The sequence below is a fragment of the Suncus etruscus genome, chromosome 6, assembly GCF_024139225.1.
Source record: "Suncus etruscus isolate mSunEtr1 chromosome 6, mSunEtr1.pri.cur, whole genome shotgun sequence".
Classification (NCBI taxonomy): domain Eukaryota; kingdom Metazoa; phylum Chordata; class Mammalia; order Eulipotyphla; family Soricidae; genus Suncus; species Suncus etruscus.
The window spans coordinates 25,784,971-25,806,702 of NC_064853.1; the positions used below are offsets into that span (position 1 = coordinate 25,784,971).

Below are 21,732 nucleotides of genomic sequence, written 5' to 3' on the forward strand. Positions count from 1 at the left end.
CTTTCAAGAGTAGGGTTGTTTATTTTTACACTTGAATCATTTTCTGTGATATTTCATCCATTGCAATTGCTTTTTTTTTTCACAAGGCATAGTAATTTTTGCTATTTTTAATCATTTGTTATAAAACAGGAGAAGTGTTTGTTTTGTAAAAATTTATGGTATTGTAAAAATTTTGTTTTGTAAGGAAATAGACATTTTTGAACAGTGACAAAATCTTGGCCTTTGATTACCAATCAAATACTATGTGTGTGGCAGTATGGAATGAAGAGGTGGTCTAGAAACAACTTAAGGGTATTTGTGGAGGGGGAGGGTATTGGGCACTTTGGTGGTGGGGTGTGATAACTTGTACACCCATGCCATAAATTTTATACTGTAATATTGTTGTAATAGTTCTTAGACTAAATTTTATTAATATTTTTTAAGTTTTTTTTAGAAAATTCATACTGTTTTCTATCAACTGCACCAGTTTACATATTTGTCAACAGTATACATGGTTTTCCTTTCTTTATAATACCAACATTTGCTATTCTCATTTTGATATGAAGTGTTACTGATGAGGTTTTGATTTTATTTTTCTAATACTCAGTAATGTTGAATATCTTTTATGTATCTGTTGATCATCACTGTTTTGTAATTATGTCCATTCAGATCTTCTGTCCTTGAAAAAGCCATTTTATTTGGACTTTTGCTTTTGAGTTGTGCATAGCTTTTTAAAATCAAAGACAGTATTAAATCAGAGAATGTATAAGTTAAAAGCTAGGCCCAAGTTAATACAGTGTTTCAGTGGAAACATAGCTAATTTAATTTTTTGAAATATACTTTGATATAAGCAAAAATAGCTCTGAGTAATGACTTGTTTTATGTGTTTATATAATGTAAGTTATATTAGAAATATAACTTTCGGGCCCGGAGAGATAGCACATCTGTGTTTGCCTTGCAAGCAGCCAATCCAGGACCTAAGGTGGTTGGTTTGAATCCCGGTGTCCCATATGGTCCCCTGTGCCTGCCAGGAGCTATTTCTGAGCAGACAGCCAGGAGTAACCCCTGAGTACTGCTGGGTGTGGCCAAAAAAAAAAAAAAAAAAAGGAAATATAACTGTCCAAATGTGTACTTTAACATTAACTAATTAAATTCAGTTGTGCTGCATTTCATACAATTCACTTTTACTATTATTTGTGTTCTTATTTTGAAAGTGTAGATTTAAGTTTAAGGTATACAGGATAAAGTGAATGTTAAAAATAGCCCAATTTGTATTCTTAGGGTATATCCCTAGGAGTGGAATAGCTGGGTCGAATGAGAGCTCAGTTTCCAGATTTTGGAGGAATCTCCATATCGCTTTCCCTAGAGGTCGGACTAGACGGCATTCCCACCAGCAGTGGATAAGAGTTCCTTTCTCTCCACATCCCTGCCAGCACTGATGGTTCTCATTCTTTGTGATGTGCGACAGTCTCTGTGGTGTGAGGTGGTATCTCATTGTTGTTTTGATTTGCATCTCCCTGATGATTAGTGACGAGGAGCATTTTTTCTTGTGCCTTTTGGCCATTTGTATTTCTTTTTTTTTTTTTTTTTTTTTATCAAAGCGTCTGTTCATTTCTTCTCCCCATTTTTTGATGGGATTAGATGTTTTTTTCTTGTAAAGTTCTGTCAGTGCCCTGTATATTTTGGTATTAGCCCCTTATCTGATGGGTGTTGGGTGAATAGTCTCTCCCACTCGGTGGGTGACCCTTGTTTCCTGGGCACTATTTCTTTTGTGGTGCAGAAGCTTCTCAGTTTAATGTATTCCCATCTTTTGATCTCTGCTTCCACTTGTTTGGAAAGTGCAGTTTCCTCCTTGAAGATGCCTTTAGTCTCCATGTCATGGAGTGTTTTACCGACGGTGTTGTTCTATATACCTTATGGTATCAGGTCTGATATCAAGAACACAATACAAAAACCCCTTCCTCACACCTATATTTATTGCAGCATTATTCACAATAGTCAGGCTCTGGAAATAACCAAGATGCCCTTCAACAGACGAATGGCTAAAGAAACTATGGTACATATACACAATGGAATATTATGCAGCAGTCAGGAGAGATGAAGTCATGAAATTTTTCTATACATGGATGGATGTACATGGAATTTATCATGCTGAGTGAAATAAGTCGGGGGGGGGGGGAGAGAGACGCAGAATAGTCTCACTCATCTATGGGTTTTAAGAAAAATAAAAGTCATTTTTGCAACAATCCTCAGAGACAATGAGAGGAGGGCTGGAACTTCCAGCTCACTTCATGAAGCTCACCACAAAGAGTGGTGAGTGCAGCTATAGAAATAACTACACAGAGAACTACCATAATTCTGTGAATGAATGAGGGAACTGGAAAGCCTGTCTAGAGTACAGGTGGGGGTGGGGTGGGATGGAGGGAGATTTGGGACATTGGTGGTGGGAATGTTGCATTGGTGAAGGGGGTGTTCTTTACATGACTGAAACCTATCACAATCATATATGTAATCAAGATGTTTAAATAAAGAAAAAAAGAATTATTCAGCATGTCATTATCAGATAAAAATAGCCCAATTTTCATAAAAATTTATGTATAAGCCACTAATATAGAAATAATTTAACAAAACACAGAGTTGTTTTTTTTTTTGTTTTGTTTTGGGCCACATCTGGTGGTATTCAGGGGTTACTCCTGGCTCTGAACTCAGAAATCATTTCTGGGGAACTTGAGGGATCATCATTTGGGGTGTTGGGAATCGAATCTGGGTTGGCCACATGCGAGGCAAGCATGTTACCTGCTGTACCATCTTTCCAGCTTAAAAATGCATTGTTGTTATTTGTAGTTTGTGCTCTGATGAGTGCATAAATGTTCTAGTTCTATTTTTATTTGGAGTGTGGTGAACTCCCAAACAGTGCTCAAGGAACTTGGGGTTAGTTTCCAGCATTGATGGCCAGCTGGGCTTGATGGGTCAATGATTGGGCTGGCTAATTGTTGAAACCCACTAGTCTATATCTGGCAGTTTTGGGGATCATCTGGCACAGGTGACTGAATTTAGGCCATGTGAATCTTGTGAATGTAAGCTATGCTTCCCTGAAACATTTGCTACTCTCCCTGGCTCCCTTATAATTTTTAGAACAAAATTTTGGCTTTTGGTTGATTTTTTTGTTTGTTTGTTTTCTCGGTCACCCTTTAAAATAATTTATTTTTCTTTCTCTTTTTGGATTACTATCCATGGTGCTCATGGGGCTGCAATACTGGTACTTGGGGAGTCATGTGATGCCTTGGATTCTTCATACAAAGCATGTGCCCCAGCACATTAAACCAACTTCTAGTTACTCCTCCACTTCTTTGTGGTGCTAGGGATTGAACCAAGCAAGTACTCTAATCTGAGTTGCATACCTGGTCCTAAACATTATTTAATAGTAGTTTTAGTGTTGAAGCAAAATTAAGCACAAAGTAGAGTCGTATATAACAATCATAGGAATAGTTTCTATTAAGATTCCAACACCACTGTGGTACATTTGTTAAAATTGTTGTACCTAGGGGCCAGAGTGATAAGCACAGCGGGTAGGGCACTGGCCTTGCGCGCAGCCAAACTGGGTTTGCTCTCTGGCATCCTATATCATACCTGAGCCTGACAAAAGTCATTCCTGAGTGCAGAGTTAGGAGTTAACTAACCCCTGAGCCTTGCCAAAATTTGGTCAAAAATTCGAATGAATGAATGAATGAAAGAAAAAGAAAAGATTAATCTACATTGACAGGCCATTATTGTTCTAATCCATTAATTACATCAGGGTTCTCCTTTAATGGTATGTATTTTGTAGGTTTTGATATTTTAAATGTCTAATGACATGCATCTACTATTATAGAACCTCATAAAATTACTATGTATGTGTGTATGTATATGTGTACTACATCTAGCAGTGCTCAGGGGCTCGTTTGCTCTTTTCTGCCACTGTACGCAGGGGAGTACCATATGTAATAATCAGGGATTTGAAATGGGGTTATTTGGATGCAGGATAAGCACTTTTGCCTTTGTAGTAATGGTATGGCCCCTATATTACTATTTTTATTTTGGCTTTTATTTAAATTCCTTTATTCTCAGAGGTGAAAAAAGTGTTGAAATGGTTTTGTATTTCAGGACTCAAATTTGAAGTTTATTGGAGATACAAATAGAGTAGTATTTAGTAGAAAGTTATGTGGCGACATCTGATTTACTATAAATTGTTTTGTTTTGGTTTTGGTTTTTGGGTCACACCTGGCAATGCTCAGGGGTTATTCCTGGCTCAACGCTCAGAAATCCCCCGGCAGGCTCGGGGGATCATATGGGATGCCGGAACTTGAACCACCATCCTTCCGCATGCAAGGCAAACAAACGCCTTACCGCTGTGCTATCTCTCTGGCCCCGATTTACTATAAATTGACCCCTTATGTTGCATATAGATCAGAATTTTTGTTTTCTTTTTTTTTTGTTTTGTTTTGTTTTTGTTTTTGGGCCACACCTGCTGGTGCTCAGGGGTTACTCCTGGCTGTCTGCTCAGAAATAGCTCCTGACAGGGACGGGGACCATATGGGACACCAGGATTCGAACCAACCACCTTTGGTCCTGGATTGGCTGCTTGCAAGGCAAATGCCGGTGTGCTATCTCTCTAGGCCCCGAATTTTTGTTTTCTATTTCTGTTTTCTTGTATTTTACTTGTGGTATATTAGTAGTAGTATTTATTTCCCCTTTGGTGAAATTCTTAGTAATAAAAATTTTGCTTTTAAAAGGAATACTTTGATATTATATTTCTGCAATGACATTATTAATTTGGCTGTTGGACTAAAACTCATTGAGATTTTAGTTTTTATTTTTACGAATTAAAAAATTAATATCCTACTACTTTTTAAAATTTTGCATCTTAAGTAACATATTTTCTTTTTAATCCAATAGTTTGCTTGCCTAAGCTGGATTTGAAGCAATTCAAACTACTGGAGAGCTGCCATTTTACAGTATTACAATTGGAAAGAAGCAGGTTTGCAAATAATGGAAGAGTCTAAGATCTCTAAAAATGAAAATCATGAACCAAAGAAAAGTACGTGGGCTATTTCTGAAGACAGCAGAACAGTTAAAGTTATAACGAATCAAACTTTGAAAACTAGAAATGATAAATCCGTAAAAGAAATTGCAATCAGCTCTCCAAACAGAAATAATAGTAAAAAAAATAAGCAAAATGATATTTGTATAGAAAAAGCAGATGCTAAATCATGTAAAGTAAATATTGCAAGCATTCCAGGCCCCAAAGATTTGGGATTAGTCCTTCGAGATCAAAGTCATTACAAAGCAAAAAAGTCTCCTAATTCACCTGTGAAAACAGAAAAGATGCCTATTTCACAGGCAAAAACTGAAAAGACACCCAGTTCACAGGCAAAAGCAGAAAAATCACCAAAGTCTCCGAATTCACCATTGAAAACAGAGAAAGCACCCTCCTTGCAGGCAACAACAGCAGAAAAGTCACTTAGTTCACAGAGGAAAACTGAAAAAACAACTTGTTCTCAGATGAAATCAGAAAAGATACCCAGTTCACTCGCAGAAGCAGAGAAGGTGCCCAGTTTATTGTTAAAAGAAAACATGAGGCGGATAGAATTGCAGCAGATTGGGAAAAAAATTCCAAGCTCTCTTTCTTCCATGGACAAAGTGAATATTGATGTTAAAGGGGGAGAAAAGTCTTCTCTAGGAAACTTACCACGATCTCAGAAGCAGCAAGCATGTACAGATAATACTGGTGATTCTGATGATAGTGCTTCAGGAATTGAAGATATATTGGATGATATGAGTAAGTACAAATTAGATTAATCTACAAGTCACATTTTTGGAGGAATTTACCTCTGTTGGTATTTAGTTTATTTATAGTTTCATTTTTTTTTTTTTTTTGGGTTTTTGGGCCACACCCGTTTGACGCTCAGGGGTTACTCCTGGCTATGTGCTCAGAAATCGCCCCTGGCTTGGGGGGACCATATGGGACGCCGGGGGATCGAACCGCGGTCCTTCCTTGGCTAGCGCTTGCAAGGCAGACACCTTACCTCCAGCGCCACCTACCCGGCCCCTATTTATAGTTTCATTTTGACTAAAAATACATTAGTAGGGGCTGTAGAGATAGCTCAGCAGTAGGGCCTTTGCCTTGCACATGGCCAATCCAGGACTAATGGTGGTTTGATTCCCTGCATCCCATATGGTTTCCTGAGCCTGCCAGGAATGATTTCTGAGCTCCACCGGGTGTGACCCCAAAAAAACAACAAAACCCCAAATGCATTAATAATAATGAGGTAGTTCTTTAAGCTTGAAAAACTTTATTCCAGTAAAAAGCCTGTGAAGTATAATGGTTCCTGTATTTAGTTTGTACAGATCCTGTCCCTTCAACTATTTTTTTAAATGGTCCTGGTAATATAGTGCTCATTGTACACCAATTATGTTTATATCTTTATATAAGCAAATATAGTTCCTATATATGCTACTCTGTAATTATAATATGTATCCAATGTTAGTGAAAAAAATTGCCCTCAAGAAAATAGCCCTCAAAGAAACTTTTAGTTAGATTGGGGCTGAGATAAAAGGACAAATTACTTTAGTGCCAAAAGAGTATAGAGAAGGCATATAATGTAATTGAAGAATTTAGATTTGGAGTGAGAAAATGATTATGGGAGATTTTGAGTACAATTGGAAAGGACAGGACATTGAGGGGAAATGATAGAGTTTCCACAAGCACTGCTAGGGGTCACTTCTGAGCATTAAAGCTAGGAATTGCCCTTGAGTACTGCTGGTTATGACCACATCTCTTCTTACCCAAATGAAACAACATGTTTCATTTCTTAAAAAAAAAAAAAAAAAAGAAAAAGAAAGGACTGCTACGATTACAAAGTTAAAATAAAATAATTCGGGGCCGGGCGGTGGCGCTGGAGGTAAGGTGCCTGCCTTGCCTGCGCTAGCCTAGGACGGACCGCGGTTCGATCCCCCGGCGTCCCATATGGTCCCCCAAGAAGCCAGGAGCAACTTCTGAGCGCATAGCCAGGAGTAACCCCTGAGCGTCACAGGGTGTGGCCCAAAAAATCAAAAAAAAAAAAAACAAAAAAAAAAAAACAAAATAATTCAGTGTTTTATTTATTACCTGACAAAAGTCATGCAGCAATGAGTATTTATCTCTGTCTTTGGTGCAAGTATGTCTTTTGGTATTAACATGAGAAATAGGTTAAGGAATCTAGTCCGCCACAGAGAGGCACTTTTGGTGAAATTGAACAAATTAGTAAGAATGACTGGAGAGGTAGTTGATGAGTTTTTGCATATGGGAAGCCCAGGCTTGATCCCTGGTACCATATATGGTCCCCTGAACACCATTAGGAGTGATAGGGCAGCTGGGCATAACTCCCAACAAACAAAAGGAAGATTTGTATTATCAGAGTTATTTTTCATAATTACTCTGCTCCAGTTTTGCTTTATTTTGCAAGGATCTGGCCTGAAATTTGAGCCACAGTTGGTGAGCTCCTGACTGCTCAGGATAACCCTGGGAGTTATTGGGACATATGAGGAAGAGATTGAACTAGTGTTGGTTGTATGCAAGACAAGTACTCTTAACTTCTTGTACTATCATTTTTAATTTTTTGTGTGTACACACAGATATATAGATATCTATATGTAGATATCTATATATAATAAAATATAAACATATGTTTTGTTTTGGGTCATACCCAGCAGTTCTGGAGGTGGGCAGCATGCACAGAAGACCTTATGGTGGCAGGATGGCCAATAAAGGGGACTCCTGCATGCAAAGCAAATGCTCCACAAGCAAAGCATTTCCTCTATCTAGTCTTAGATACTGTTTTCCTGGCCATATAATTTGCCTTGAAATAATGTTCACATTTTTTTGCATAAAATTTAGATGAATTAATATATTGAACTTTATAAATCAAACAATAAAAATTTTAAACTGGACTTTTGTCTAATAAATTATAGAAATTTGATTAATCTTAGGCCCATGTAATCAATGAATTGATATTCTCTAGTTCTTTAAGCTAATATGCTAATATGCACCAGCTTTTGCTGTTAGTACTTTATTTTTTTGTTTTTTTGGGCCACATCCCGTGGTGCTCGGGTTACTCCTGGCTCAGAAATTGTTCTAGGCAGGCTCAGAGGACCATATGTAATGCTGGGAATTGAACCCGGGCCTGTCCTGGGTTGATTGCATGCAAGGCAAACTGCCCTACTGCTTTGCTATCTCTCTGGCTATGCTGTTAGTATTTATTTTTGATTTTGGGTCACACCCGTTAGCGCTCAGGGGTTACTCCTGGCTCTACGCTCAGAAATCGCTCCTGGCAGGCTCAGGGAACCATATGGGATGCTGGGATTTGAACCACCGACCTACTGCATATAAAGCAAATGCCTTACCTCTATGCTATCTCTCCGGCCCCTGCTGTTAGTATTTAAACAGTTGTATCCTATTAACTGTATTGTTTTTCCTACTATCAATATTTTGTGTGTGTCTGCAGTGTGCAAGAAAGCACACTGCTCTTCTGGAGTTAATCTATTAGGAGTAAATGACCAAAGTATGTTGTAAATTATTTGGTGATGAAAGTCAGAAGGAGGATGGTACTAACATAGTGGCATTTGAAATTTAAGATATCAGTGAGGGAACTAGATAACTAACAGGTCTAGTGCACATGCTTAGTGCACTAGTTTAGGTGCTAGTTTAATCCCTAGCATTGAGCATTGAGCACTCCCAGGGTAATTCTCAGGATGTTCATCTGAGCATTATCAAGTGTGACTCCCTCAAATCACTAAGAAACGTGACTTTGACATTTGTTTTTTACTCATTGCAGAACATACTTCAGATATTTATGTTGTCAGAGGTAGTGGTGTGCTCAGGGAAGTCATTGGTGTTGAATGGAAAGTCTGCATGAGCTACTGCATGTCCTGGGCACTGGTTTTATGAGCCCTTCAAAAAGCACCTGTCAAACTGTACCTGATGACATCCACTGACATCACAGAATAGGAGCTCATTTCTTTTTACTAATTTTGGGAAAATCCTGGTTCTTAGACTGGAGTGTATAGGTTCATGCTTTGCATGAAAAGCAGAATCTGTCCAATCTCAACCAGAATTTTGTTCTTTTCTTTTCACCTAGGAAATAATTTTGTGTTCCGGGCTTATCCTGGCTCTTCTAAGGAATTATCCAGTGTGATGCTAGTGGTTGAACTAAAATTGACCATAACCCACCATATGCATGGCAGGCATCTCAGCTAATCCCAACTCAGAAAAGAGTATTTGGGAGCCAGAGAGATAATACAAGGGTTAAGGCACTTGCCTGATTGCTGACCCTGGTTCAATATCTGACATTACTTATGGTTCCCCATCTACTGTTAGGAGTGAACCCTGAGCACAGAACCAGGCCCCAAGCACTGCTAGGTGTGGCACAAAATCCAAAATAGAAGAAAATTTTCTGGATAAGACTTATAAAGTTAAGTTTTTAGGAATTGTATGTATGTATGTGTGTATATGTATGTATGTATGTATGTTATGTATGCATGCATGCATGTATGCATGCATGTAGTGTCCTAAGCTAGAATGAGGCTAACTTAGAAAATGGAGAAACCCTAGAATGGGAAAAGTTGCACACCCAGAATAGTGTGAGTGAGTCCAAGATGGAATGTGCCATAAAGAAGATAAGCTGGGATGCAAACTTTAGATGGGATGTTCTGAGTTGCTTTAGAAAGCTGGATATTTGGGGTCAGAACAATAGCACAATGGGTATATGGCAACCGGGTTCAATCCCTGTCTTCCCATATGGTTCCTTGAGTGCTTAGACAGGAATTGGCCCTGTGCACTGTGTGATTCCAAAACAAACAAGCAGAAAACTGAGTATTTGCCTTTAGAAGCTTTAATTATTCTGGGTCTCTGTAAGAATCTCTTGTTGGGGCAGAAGAGATAGCAAGGAGGTAAGGCGTTTGCCTTTCATGCAGAAGGTCATTGGTTTGAATCCCGGTGTCCCATCTGGTTCCCCGTGCCTGCCAGGAGCAATTTCAGAGCATGAAACCAGGAGTAACCCCTGAGCACTGCCAGGTGTGACCCAAAAACAAAACAAAACAAAAAAAAAAAAGAATTTCTTGTCAAAAGTGTTGACAAGGTTAAAAATCTTGAATTTGTTAATCTTACTGCCTTTTTTCATCATGGCTTTTTTTGTTAGTTAAGCCAAAATTACTAGGTACTTAGTCATGGCAGCTGAGTAATATTCCACCGTATGGATATGCCACATTCATTTTCTTTTCTTTTTTGTTTTTGGGCCACACCTGGCAGCGCTTAGGGGTTACTTCTGGTTCTGTGCTCAAATCATGCTTAGAGGCTTGAGGAGGGACCATTTGGGTTGCTGGAGATCCATCCCCACAGCCCTACCTGCTGTGCTATTGCTCCAGGTCTGGTTATGCCACATTTTGTTTATTTGTTTATCAGTGATAAATAATTATAAACCTCAAGGGTTATTCCTGACTCTGTGTCAGACATTTCTGACAGGCTCGGGACCATATGGGATGCTGGGAATTGAACCTGGGTCCAGCAGCATGCAAAAGGCAAACACTCTACCTCTGTGCTATCACTCTGGCTGGGGGTAGGGATCACAATTTAGGAGCTAGCTACTCCTGGCTCTTTCAGGTTCTCTCTGGGAATCTAAAGTATTGGCCTACATGCAAGGCAAGCGCCTTAACTTCTGTGCTCTTTTTCCCTCCTCAGCTCTTGTTTTTCTGTTTTTAGGACCACACCCAGTGTTGCACAGAGATTACTCCTAACAGTATCTGGGACTACATAAGGGGCAGAGGATTGGATTTAGGCTTATTTTGTTTTTTGTTTTTTGTTTTGTTTTGTTTTGTTTTAGCAGCACTTGGGTTACTCCTGGCTCTACGCTCAGAAATCGCTCCTAGGGGCCGGAGAGATAGCATGGAGGTAAGGCGTTTGCCTTTCATGCAGGAGGTCATCGGTTCGAATCCCGGCGCCCCATATGGTCCCCTGTGCCTGCCAGGAGCAATTTCTGAGCCTGGAGCCAGGAATAACCCCTGAGCACTGCCAGGTGTGACCCAAAAACCAAAAAAAAAAAAAAAAAAAAGAAATCGCTCCTGGCAGGCTCAGGACCATATGGGATGCCGGGATTTGAATCACCGTCCTTCTGCATGCAGGCAAATGCCCTACCTCCATGCTATCTCTCCAGCTCCTTAAATAATATTTTCATTGTTTCTAAATATCAAGAATTCTAAGATTTGTGTTTAAAACAATAACAATACTAACATTACCTTAGCAACAATAAAGATGTTAGAACATATTTTTCAGTCTTTTAAGAGTTTGCTCGCTTTATCTAGGAATCATCTTCATTGGTAGAGGGGGAAAAGGACATTAGGGAGGGTGAGAGGGAAACTGTTGACATTGGTGGCGGGAAATGCTTACTGATAAAGATGTTTGTACAATGTATGAATAAATCATGAAAACTATGAGGGGGGAACTAATATGAACAATCTTATTATCATGGTGTTTAAATTAAAAAAGGGAAAACAAGAGATGAACCATCTTCAGAAACACATCATTTACCCTTTATTAGACTTTATCCTTTTTTTGGGTGGGAAGGGTCACACCTAGCAGCGCTCAGAGGTTACTCTTGGCTCTCTGCTCAGAAATCGCTCCTGGCAGGCTCGGGGGACCATGTGGGATGCAGGGATTCAAACCACCATCCTTCTGCATGCAAGGCAAACGCCTTGCCTCCATGCTCTCTCTCCAGCCCCCACTTACCCTTTTTTAGAAAATAAGTACTATTGAATTGAAATACAAAGTTCTTGTAGAGTGTACTTAATTAAACATGTGACCCAACACTTGTCCTGAAGGTACTGGTGTAGGAACCAGCATTTATAACCAAAGTGATGGACAGTGGATTTCAACTTTTTTTCTTTTTCTTTTTCTTTTTCTTTTTTTTTTTTGTTTTTGGGTCACACTCGGCAGTGCTCAGGAGTTACTCCTGGCTCAGTGCTCAGAAGTCCGCTCCTGGCAGGCTCGAGGGACCATATGGGATGCCAGGATTCGAACCAGGGTTTGTCCTGTGTTGGTTGTGTGCAAGTCAATTGCCTTACCGCTCCGGCCCTGATTTCAGCTTTTATGTTCTGCAGACTTGCACTGGTCTGCTGATCTGCGGTTGAAGAATGCTGTTATAGATGACTTTTGAGAAGATTTGTTGATTGATTACATTCTCTATTATAAGTGTTATTTAATTTTGTACCATCAAACTTGAATACAGTGCCATAGTAAATATAATGAAAGTATTTAGCAAATTAACTTGGATATACAAAAGCACTTAATCTACTGTAGACTATACAAATTACATTACTATTCAAATGTGGGACAATAGAAGGTACTGTGACACTAAACAGGATGTCACACTGTTTTCTAGAACTGATGATATTTAAGTTGAATTTCTGGGACAAAATAAAACACACTAATTGAGGTAGTGGAAGGCCTTAATATAGAGAAGAGTGTATATAAATGTTTTTTTTTTTGGGTTGGGGGTTTACCCGTGATAGTACACAGGGGGTATGTTTAACAATGCTAGAGGACCATATACAGAGCCAAGATTCAAACCCTGCAGTGGCTTGTACTAGGCAAGAGCTCTAATCTTTTTATTATCTGTGCAGCATAAAATTTAGAATTGAGAGGCCAGATTGATAGTGCAGTGGTTGGGAATTTGCCTTTTACGCGACTGATCCAGGACGGACCTTGGTTCAATCCCCAGCATCCCATATAGTCCCCCAAGTCAGTAGCAATTTCTGACCTTATAGCTAGGAGTAATCCCTTAGCATCATGGGTGTGGGCTCCCCCCCAAATAAACAATCCTCTGCTTGGAGCCGGAGAGGTAGCATGGAGGTAGGGCATTTGCCTTGCATGCAGTCGGATGGTGGTTTCAATCCCGGCATTGCATATGGTCTCCCAGGAGCGATTTCTGAGCGTAGAGCCAGGAGTAACCCCTGAGCGCTGCCTGGTGTGATCAAAAAAAAAAAAAAATTAGAATTGAGATAGCAGTAATACTTTCGAATATTAAAAATGTTAGGGTGGGACATATTAGAGATAAAGACTTGACCTCTTTCTTTAGGGTTATCTTAGGCTTTCAGAGAAGCCTTCCTTTATTCTCTTACCTAATTGTTTTTTATTATGGCTTTTACTTAGGACACACTTCTGGCTGACCAGTATAGAATGATGCCCGGGGTCCAACCTGGTTGGCTGTGGGCAAGGCATGTGCTTTGCTTGCTGCACTATCTCTTTAGCTTCCTTGTAATCTTACTTCTTACATAGGTATACAAACTTGATCAGCCATGGGACATACAAGGAAATAATGTTTATTTAATATGTACAGTTTTTCATTAAGACATTTTAAAGTTGATAAGTTTTGGTGATAATTTGATTGCTTCTTTTTCTAGGTAAAATGAAGAATGATGATTCTAATAAAGAAAATTCTTCAGAGATGGATTATTTAGAAAATGCCACTGTGATAGACGAATCTACATTGACACCCGAGCAGAGGCTAGGCCTTAAACAAGCAGAAGAGCGTTTAGAAAGAGATCACATCTTTCGACTTGAAAAAGTATACTATGTTGTTTTAGTTATTTGGAGAACTTTGCTTTCCCAAGTATAGTTTTATCTTGTTTTATTATCAAAGCAGTAATACCATTTTTATTTTTTATCACACTTTTCTTCTCTCTATTTTCTTTTATTCATTTTGACTATGTTAAGGAATTATTCCTGGTGGTGCTCAGGGGATCATATGCATTCCATGGATTGAACCTGGGTCAGCTGCTTGCAAGGCAGGCACCCTACCCACTATTCCTTTTGATTTAAAAAAAAAGTATTATCTTTGCCTGTTATTTATTTATTTATTTGGAATTTTTGGTAGGGGCCACTCTTGGTGATACTCAGGGGTTATTCCTGGCTCTACGCTCAGAAATCGTTCCTGGCTTGGGTGACCATATGGGGTGCTGGGGATCGAACAGCATTCTGTCCTAGGTTAGCACGTGCATAGCATGTGCAAGACAAACACCCTATTCCTTACACCACAGCTTTAGCCCTATCTTTGTTTTTTTTTTTTTTTTTTTTTTTTTTTTGGGCCATACCCGGCGGTGCTCAGGTTACTCCTGGCTGTCTGCTGAGAAATAGCTCCTTGCAGGCACGGGGGACCATATTGGACACCGGGATTCGAACCAACCACCTTTGGTCCTGGATCGGCTGCTTGCAAGGCAAACGCCGCTGTGCTATCTCTCCTGGCCCCTATCTTTGCTTTTTGTTTTCAATTAAAAATTAAGAATAGGGGGGGCTGGAGAGATAGCATGAAGGTAAGGCGTTTGCCTTTCATGCAGGAGGTCATCAGTTCAAATCCCGGAGCCCCATATGGTCCCCCGTGCCTGCCAGGAGCAATTTCTGAGCCTGGAGCCAGGAATAACCCCTGAGCACTGCTGGGTGTGACCCACAAAAAAAAAAAAATTAAGAATAGGGCTGGAGGGGGCCGGGAGGGTGGCGCTGGAGGTAAGGTGCCTGCCTTGCCTGCGCTAGCCTAGGACGGACCGCGGTTCGATCCCCTGGCGTCCCATATGGTCCCCCAAGAAGCCAGGAGCAACTTCTGAGCGCATAGCCAGGAGTAACCCCTGAGTGTCACAGGGTGTGGCCCAAAAACCAAAAAAAAAAAAAAAAAAGAATAGGGCTGGAGAGATGGCATGGAGGTAGGGCGTTTGCCTTGCATGCAGGACAGTGGTTCGAATCCCGGCATCCCATGTGGTTCCCCCGAGCCTGTCAGGAGCAATTTTTGAGTGTAGAGCTAGGAGAACCCCCTGAACGCTACCTGGTGTGACCCAAAAACAAAACAAAACAAAATATTTAAAATAGAAATTTTGTAGTTTACAATGCTACTAATATTTCAACATCACACCCATCACCATTGTACCTCCTTCCTTTCCCAAGGACCCCAAGACTTCTTTCTCAAGTCCCCCAACTTCCTAACTCAATTGTGTGGATCAGTCCTCTCATTATGTTAACTTTGGACCCTTTATTTGTTTATACAGTTTGTAAATATGACTTTATCCAGTCATCCCAGGACTCATCAGGCTATATGGTGTACTCCATGCTCCTTTGTTCGTTCTCTCTATTTTATTTTTTTATAAATTTGTGAAATATGCCTAGCCCCTTGTTTTTATAGTGTTTTCTTGGAATATAGCTTTGCCAATTTATTTTTATATTGTCTTTGTCTTTGTATTATAGCAGAATTGAATAATTCTTCAGAATCTGGCCTATAAATCATAAACTATAACTGCTATTTATGAAAGCATAAGATATTTGTAAAAATAATACCCTTTATTAACAGTAGAGTTTCTTCATACTTGATTTATTCACTTATTAAATAGGTATTGAGTTTTATGTTCTAAGTACTTATGGTGGCACTGGGAATAGACTGGTGTTTCTGTCCATTAAAAGTTAATAGTCATTTGGAATGACAAATAGATGAGCCAAAATTATGTCATTTTTTTTCTTTCCCTTTAATAAAATTTTTTTCTTAAATAAATATCAGCTATGCATTATAAACTATTCTGATCATTAGTATTATCTCCAAGAACCAGTTAAATTTTTTTTTTTTTTGGTTTTTTTTTTGGGCCACACCTGGTAAGGCTCAGGGTTTACTCCTGGCTATGTGCTCAGAAGTTGCTCCTGGCTCGGGGGACCATATCGGACACCGGGGGATCGAACCGCGGTCCGTCCAAGGCTAGCGCAGGCAAGGCAGGCACCTTACCTTTAGCGCCACCGCCCGGCCCCAGAACCAGTTAATTTTTAAACTAGAAATACACGTTCTAATTGAATAAAATTTAATTTAAAATCTAATTCAATAAAATAGGTGTTGAAGGACAGAATTATAAATCATTCTGTTTACCAAGACACTTTATACACACACATACACAAGGAAATAGGCCATTTTTATTAATAGAAAAGGAAAAAATTGTTTAGAAAAATGAGGCCTATTGAGGAAGTCAGTTCTGGTTTATTAATACAACTTACGTCAGGACTGGAGAGATAGCATGGAGGTAGAGCGTTTGCCTTGCATGCAGGATGGTTGCTCGAATCCCAGCATCCCATATGATCCCCTGTGTCTGCCAGGAGTGATTTCTGAGCATAGAGCCAGGAATAACTCCTGAGCGCTGTCGTGTGTGACCCAAAAACTAAACAAACACACACACACACACGAAAACAACCCCCCAAAAAAAACCCCCAAACTAAGACAGACTAGGCATCCTATAAAAATAGACAAAAGAGGGGCCAGAGCAGTGGCAATAGCAGTAGGGCGCTTGCCTTACACATGCTAAACTAGGATTGACCATGGTTCGATGCCCCGGTGTCCCATATGGTCTCTAAGCCAGGAAGGATTTTAGAGCTCATCGCCAGGAGTAACCTGTGAGCATCACTGAGTTTGGCCCAAAAACCAAAGAAAAAAAAAAGAGGGCTGGATGGTAGCATAGTGCTAAGGTATTTGCCTTGCACGCTGCTGACCCAGGATGGACCTGGGTTTGAATCCTAGCATCCCATATGGTCCCTCGAGCCTTCCAGGACTGATTTCTGAGCATAGAGTCAGGAGTAACCCCTGAGTGTGGCCCAAAAACCAAAAAAAAGAAAAAAAAGAAGGCCAAAAGGATAGCACAATGGGTAAGGCATTTCTCTTGCATGCGGCTGACCCATGTTTGATCTCCAGCTTTCCATAAAGTTCCCCCCCCCCCCCAAAAAAAAAGTTAAAAGAAAATAGGATAGTCCTAACTTAGTTCCACAGGATTCTTATTAGAGCAATAATGTTCAGCCTTATTCACGGACTAGTGCTTGTCTGCAGGTGGAGAAAAGTTGAAAACCACTAATCTCATGGGGTCAGAGAGCACAGCAAGTATGGTATGCTTTGCATTTACTGTCCGGAGTTAAATCTCTGGCATTCTGTATGGTCTCCTGAGCATTCTAGGAGTCATTTCCTAATGCAGAGTCAGGATTAAACCCTGAGCGCCCAAGCCCCCCACTCCACCCTCTGTCCCAAACAAAACAAAACAATAGTAGTCTCATCTTATTATGTGAACCAGAAAAATAAACCACATCTCATCTACAACTTTTGGTCTGGATTTTGGTGCACAGGACAGGTGCTGGTCCACATGTGTAAGAAACGGTTAAAGAATTGTGAATTAGAGGGCTTGAGAGAGAGCTAGTACAGGGGTAAAGGTATACATGTCAGTTCAGTTCCTGGCTAAGCCTGCGATGCCCCAATAACTGCAAAGGTGATGTGGTCAGTATCTACCATATAGCCTGAGTAGTACTATATTCTTGATTCCTCCTAAACTGTTCAAAATCAAGATTCTTATTAGAAGAAAGGTAGTTTAATGAGTGTGTGTGAGTGATTTTGTTCATACCCAGTGCTCAAGAATCATGTGATTCTGTGATTGATCTGGGGTTAGCAGCATGCTCTTGTATCCCTGCATGAATTCTCTGGCTCCCTGCCTCTTTTGAAGTTACTGGGGATCAAACCCATGTTTTTGCACATACAAGGCAAATACTTTATCACTGAGCCACACTCCCAGCCAGTCATTGCTTTTTTTTTTTTAATCCTGTTCTCCTCTTTCCTAAGCCTTATCTAGAAGTTATTCTCTTTGTCTATGTATTGTCAAAATACATAGTACATGTGTCTCAACCTGATTAAAAAGTTGGGTTAGGACATGTATGGCATTACATTTTTTTTTTTTGAGAAAGATATAAAAGGTACCAATAGTAATGTTGGAAAATGGGATCATAGAAAAAGAGCTTAGTAAATATATAGAGGCATCAAATAAGATACCTTTAAGGTTCCAATGTAACGTTTATATGAATGTCATGTGGTGAAAGAAAACCTTGAAAAACATTTAGATAGTAATAGTGTAAATCCACACTATGAGATGCCAGTTTGAACCTAGATTGGCTGTGTGCAAGGCAAGCGCCCTAACTGCTGTATTAATCTATCCAGCCCTGATTAAAAATATTCTTAAGTAGTTTTTGACCTTTTAAAAATATTTTTTGGGAGGGTTTGGATCACACCGGGCAGTGCTCAGGGGTTACTTCTGGCTCTGCACTCAGAAATCGTTCCTGGCAAACCTGGGAACCATATAGGATGCCGGGATTTGAACCATTGTCTGTCCTGAATTGGCTCTGCAAGATAAATACTCTACTGCTGTGCTATCTGTCTGGCCCCCCTTTTTGTTAATCTTAGTTGAGAAGTCAAAAATGTAGATTTTTTTTCTTTTTGGTACCAGGGTTCAAACAGGGCTTCACACATATGAGCATACACTCTGCTGCTGAATTTCATTCTTTTTTTTTTTTTTTTTTTTTTAGGCCACATCTGGCAGTCATTTGGGATTACTCTTGGCTGTACATGAGAAATTACTTCTGGCAGGCTTGGGGGACCAGATGATATGGGATGCTAGGGATCAGACCCCGGTTGGCTATATGCAAGGCAAACACACTTCTGTGCTATTGCTCTGGCCCCTGCACTTCATTCTTGAAATGAACTTCTACAAAAACAAAAAATGAAAACACTCAAATAAAATAGACACCTTAAGATAAGATGTGGGCGATCCCAAAGTAGAATATTTCTGGAACTGAGAGTACAGCCCTTAGGCTGCATCCTTGCTCATCCCATATGGTAATACTCTATGGTCCCGTGAGCACTGCCAGGAGTATAGGACCAGGAGTAGCCCCTGAACGTTACTGGGTGTGGCCCAAAAACAAAAAGCAAAAGGAATTTCTTTGTATGTCTTCAGTGATTTCCTTTGTTTAAAAACTTAAATCAGGCTGGAGAGATAGCATGGAGGTAGGGCGTTTGCCTTGCATGCAGAAGGATGGTGGTTGGAATCCCGGCATCCCATATGGCCCCCCTGAGCCTGCCAGGAGTGGTTTCTGAGCGTAGAACCAGGAGTAACCCCTAAGTGCCACTGGTCATGACCCAAAACCCAAACCCCCCCCCCCAAAAAAAAAGTATAGAGTGGGATTTTAATTTTTCTGTTTATATTATTCTGTTCCTTGAGAAATGTTTGATTTTCTTTCTTTGCGAAGTAGTTGTAGTTAGAAACTAAGAACACAAGTCTCTGAAACAGCTTAATTCATTTCTCAATAAAAATAAATTTGAAGAAATATTTTTGGTTCTGCTAAGCAGTGTTTAGGGGATTCCCAAGGGCCACTCATGGTGGTGTTACATAGTGATTTTGTGGCCTCCAGTATTACTTGGCACTAATTTGGGGCTCCTGTGATATTAGCAGTGAACTTAAGTCATTGCACATACCTTATTTCCCTCTGAATTACCTTCTTGGCTACTGGAATAGTTTATGAAATGAACTAGGATGAGTAGATAGTTTTGGGAAAACAAAAAAAGAATCATCACGGCATCATGATTTACAATTAATATTAGGTTTGCCACATCCACAGTTTGAGTGCCAGTATCCTTTTATCACTGCTAGGGTTTCCTTCTTCATTTTTAATCCTTTAAGATTTCGTTTCTTTGCTAGTAAATTGTTCACTCTTAATAGGGTGAACTTAAACATTTTTCAGTGATTGAAAGACTTGAAACCAGTTGTTTATAGATAGCACTGGAAAAATACTTTATGAAACTGCAATTTAAAACAATGTATTAGATTTTAGTAAATGGATTAGCTGAGTATGAAAGATTTAAAATTAATACATAGTTCTTTTTGTTTTGTTTTGGTTTTTGGTTTTTGGGTCACACCTGGCAGCGCTCAGGGGTTACTCCTGGCTTCACGCTCAGAAATCGCTTCTAGCAGGCTCAGGGGACCCTATGGGATGCCAGGATTCGAACCACCGACCTTTTGCATGCGAAGCAAACGCCTTACCTCCATGCTATCTCTCCAGCCCCTAATACAGAGTTCTTCATGACTACTGTATAAAGGATAACTCTTGATGTATATGTACTTATTCATTTATTTATTACAAGTTGATTCTTTGAATGAATGTTTACATTTGTCTCATGTTTTTGATTACGTCATTCACTTAGTCATTTTTTTCTGATGTCTGAAAAATTCATCTCTTTTCAGCGCTCACCAGAATATACCAATTGTCGTTATCTATGCAAACTTTGCTTAATTCACATTGAGAACATTCAAGGAGCTCATAAACATATAAAGGAGAAACGGCATAAGAAAAATATTTTGGTAAGTCATTTTCACAAAAAATTTTTAGTGATAAAATGATGTCAAATGCAGTTTTACTTAAGAAACTAAAACTTAGGTATCTGTCCAGCCTCATATTAGTAGTGAGGGGTAACATTGTAAACTGTGGGACTGGAACAATAACACAGTGGGTAGGGTGTTTGCCTTGAATGCAGTTGACCCCAGTTCAATCCTTGGCATCCCATATATTCCCCCAGCCAGCCAGGAATAATTTCTGAGCACAAAGCCAGGAGTACTAGCATTACCGGTTGTGAGAATCCCCAAAAAAAACAAAACCCCAAAACAATGTAAACTGTAATTGCTTTCTTAGGTGGCTAAGAGGAATTTTCTTGAGCTAGAGAGATTAAAGTGCTGACTGTTTTAAATCCAGATGCTTTGTATGCAGTTTCCCTTAGCATCATTAATGCAGGGAATAACTCTTTTTTTTTTTTTTTTTTTTTTTTTGGTTTTTGGGCCACACCCGGTAACGCTCAGGGTTTACTCCTGGCTATGTGCTCAGAAGTTGCTCCTGGCTTGGGGGACCATATGGGACACCAGGGGATCGAACCGCGGTCCGTCCAAGGCTAGCGCAGGCAAGGCAGGCACCTTACCTTTAACGCCACCGCCCGGCCCCAGGGAATAACTCTTGAGTATACTCTTCACTAAGGGTGTCTCTAAAGGAATTATTTACAGTAACTAGAACTTAAGTGATCATCAAGAGATGAGTGGATCTCAGGTTTAAAAAGGAAGTAACTTACGAGGACATTTTGCTAAGTAAAACATACATTACAAATCACAAATACTACATTGTTTAACTTATATGAGATACTTGGAATATTCTTTTTTTTTTTTTTTTTTTATTTTTTTTTTTTTGGGTTTTTTTTTTTTGGGTCTCACCCGGCAGTTGCTCAGGAGTTACTCCTGGCTCCATGCTCAGAAGTTGCTCCTAGCAAGCACGGGGGACCATATGGGACGCCGGGATTCGAACCGATTACCTTCTGCATGAGAGGCAAACGCCTTACCTCCATGCTATCTCTCCGGCCCAGATACTTGGAATATTCTTGGTTGAATCATAGATATAGAAAGTAGAGTGATGTATGCTGGAGCATAGTTTGGGGGGTTACTGTTATTGGTTATAGACTTTCATTTTGTTTTGGTGCTATATCTGGCTATGCTTAGAGAATACTGGTTCTGTGCTTTGGGGTTACTCTCAGTGGTGCTCAGGATCAGGTGGTACCAGGGATTGAGTCTGGCTCCTTCTTTCTATACTGTTAAGCTACTGAGACCTCTCTTTAAGTTTGAAAAATAATAAAAATTCTGTGAATATTGTATTTAATGTGCACTCTAAATTGTACATTTAGAAATAGTTTAAGAGGAGCTGGAAAGATAGTACAGCGGTAGGGCATTTGATCCAGGGCCATGATGGTTCAATTACCACCATCCCTTTATAGTCCCCTGTGCCTGCAAGAGACAAGGGGCTGGAGTGGTGGCGTTAGCACTGAGGCA

The 21,732-nt window shown here is 39.8% G+C and overlaps 1 protein-coding gene across 2 annotated transcripts in view; it reads left to right on the top strand.

The window, feature by feature from the left end:
* The first annotated feature begins 4,918 nt into the window (after positions 1 to 4,918).
* Positions 4,919 to 21,732, top strand: part of TUT4 (terminal uridylyl transferase 4) — an 88,475-nt gene continuing 71,661 nt past the window's right edge. For both annotated transcript variants that reach the window (XM_049774617.1, XM_049774618.1), the window contains exons 1-3: positions 4,919 to 5,797; positions 13,450 to 13,613; positions 20,113 to 20,229. In XM_049774617.1, the coding sequence (XP_049630574.1) occupies positions 5,008 to 5,797; positions 13,450 to 13,613; positions 20,113 to 20,229 (1,071 nt within the window). In that variant the 5' untranslated portion in view covers positions 4,919 to 5,007. The remainder of the gene's footprint in view (positions 5,798 to 13,449; positions 13,614 to 20,112; positions 20,230 to 21,732) is intronic.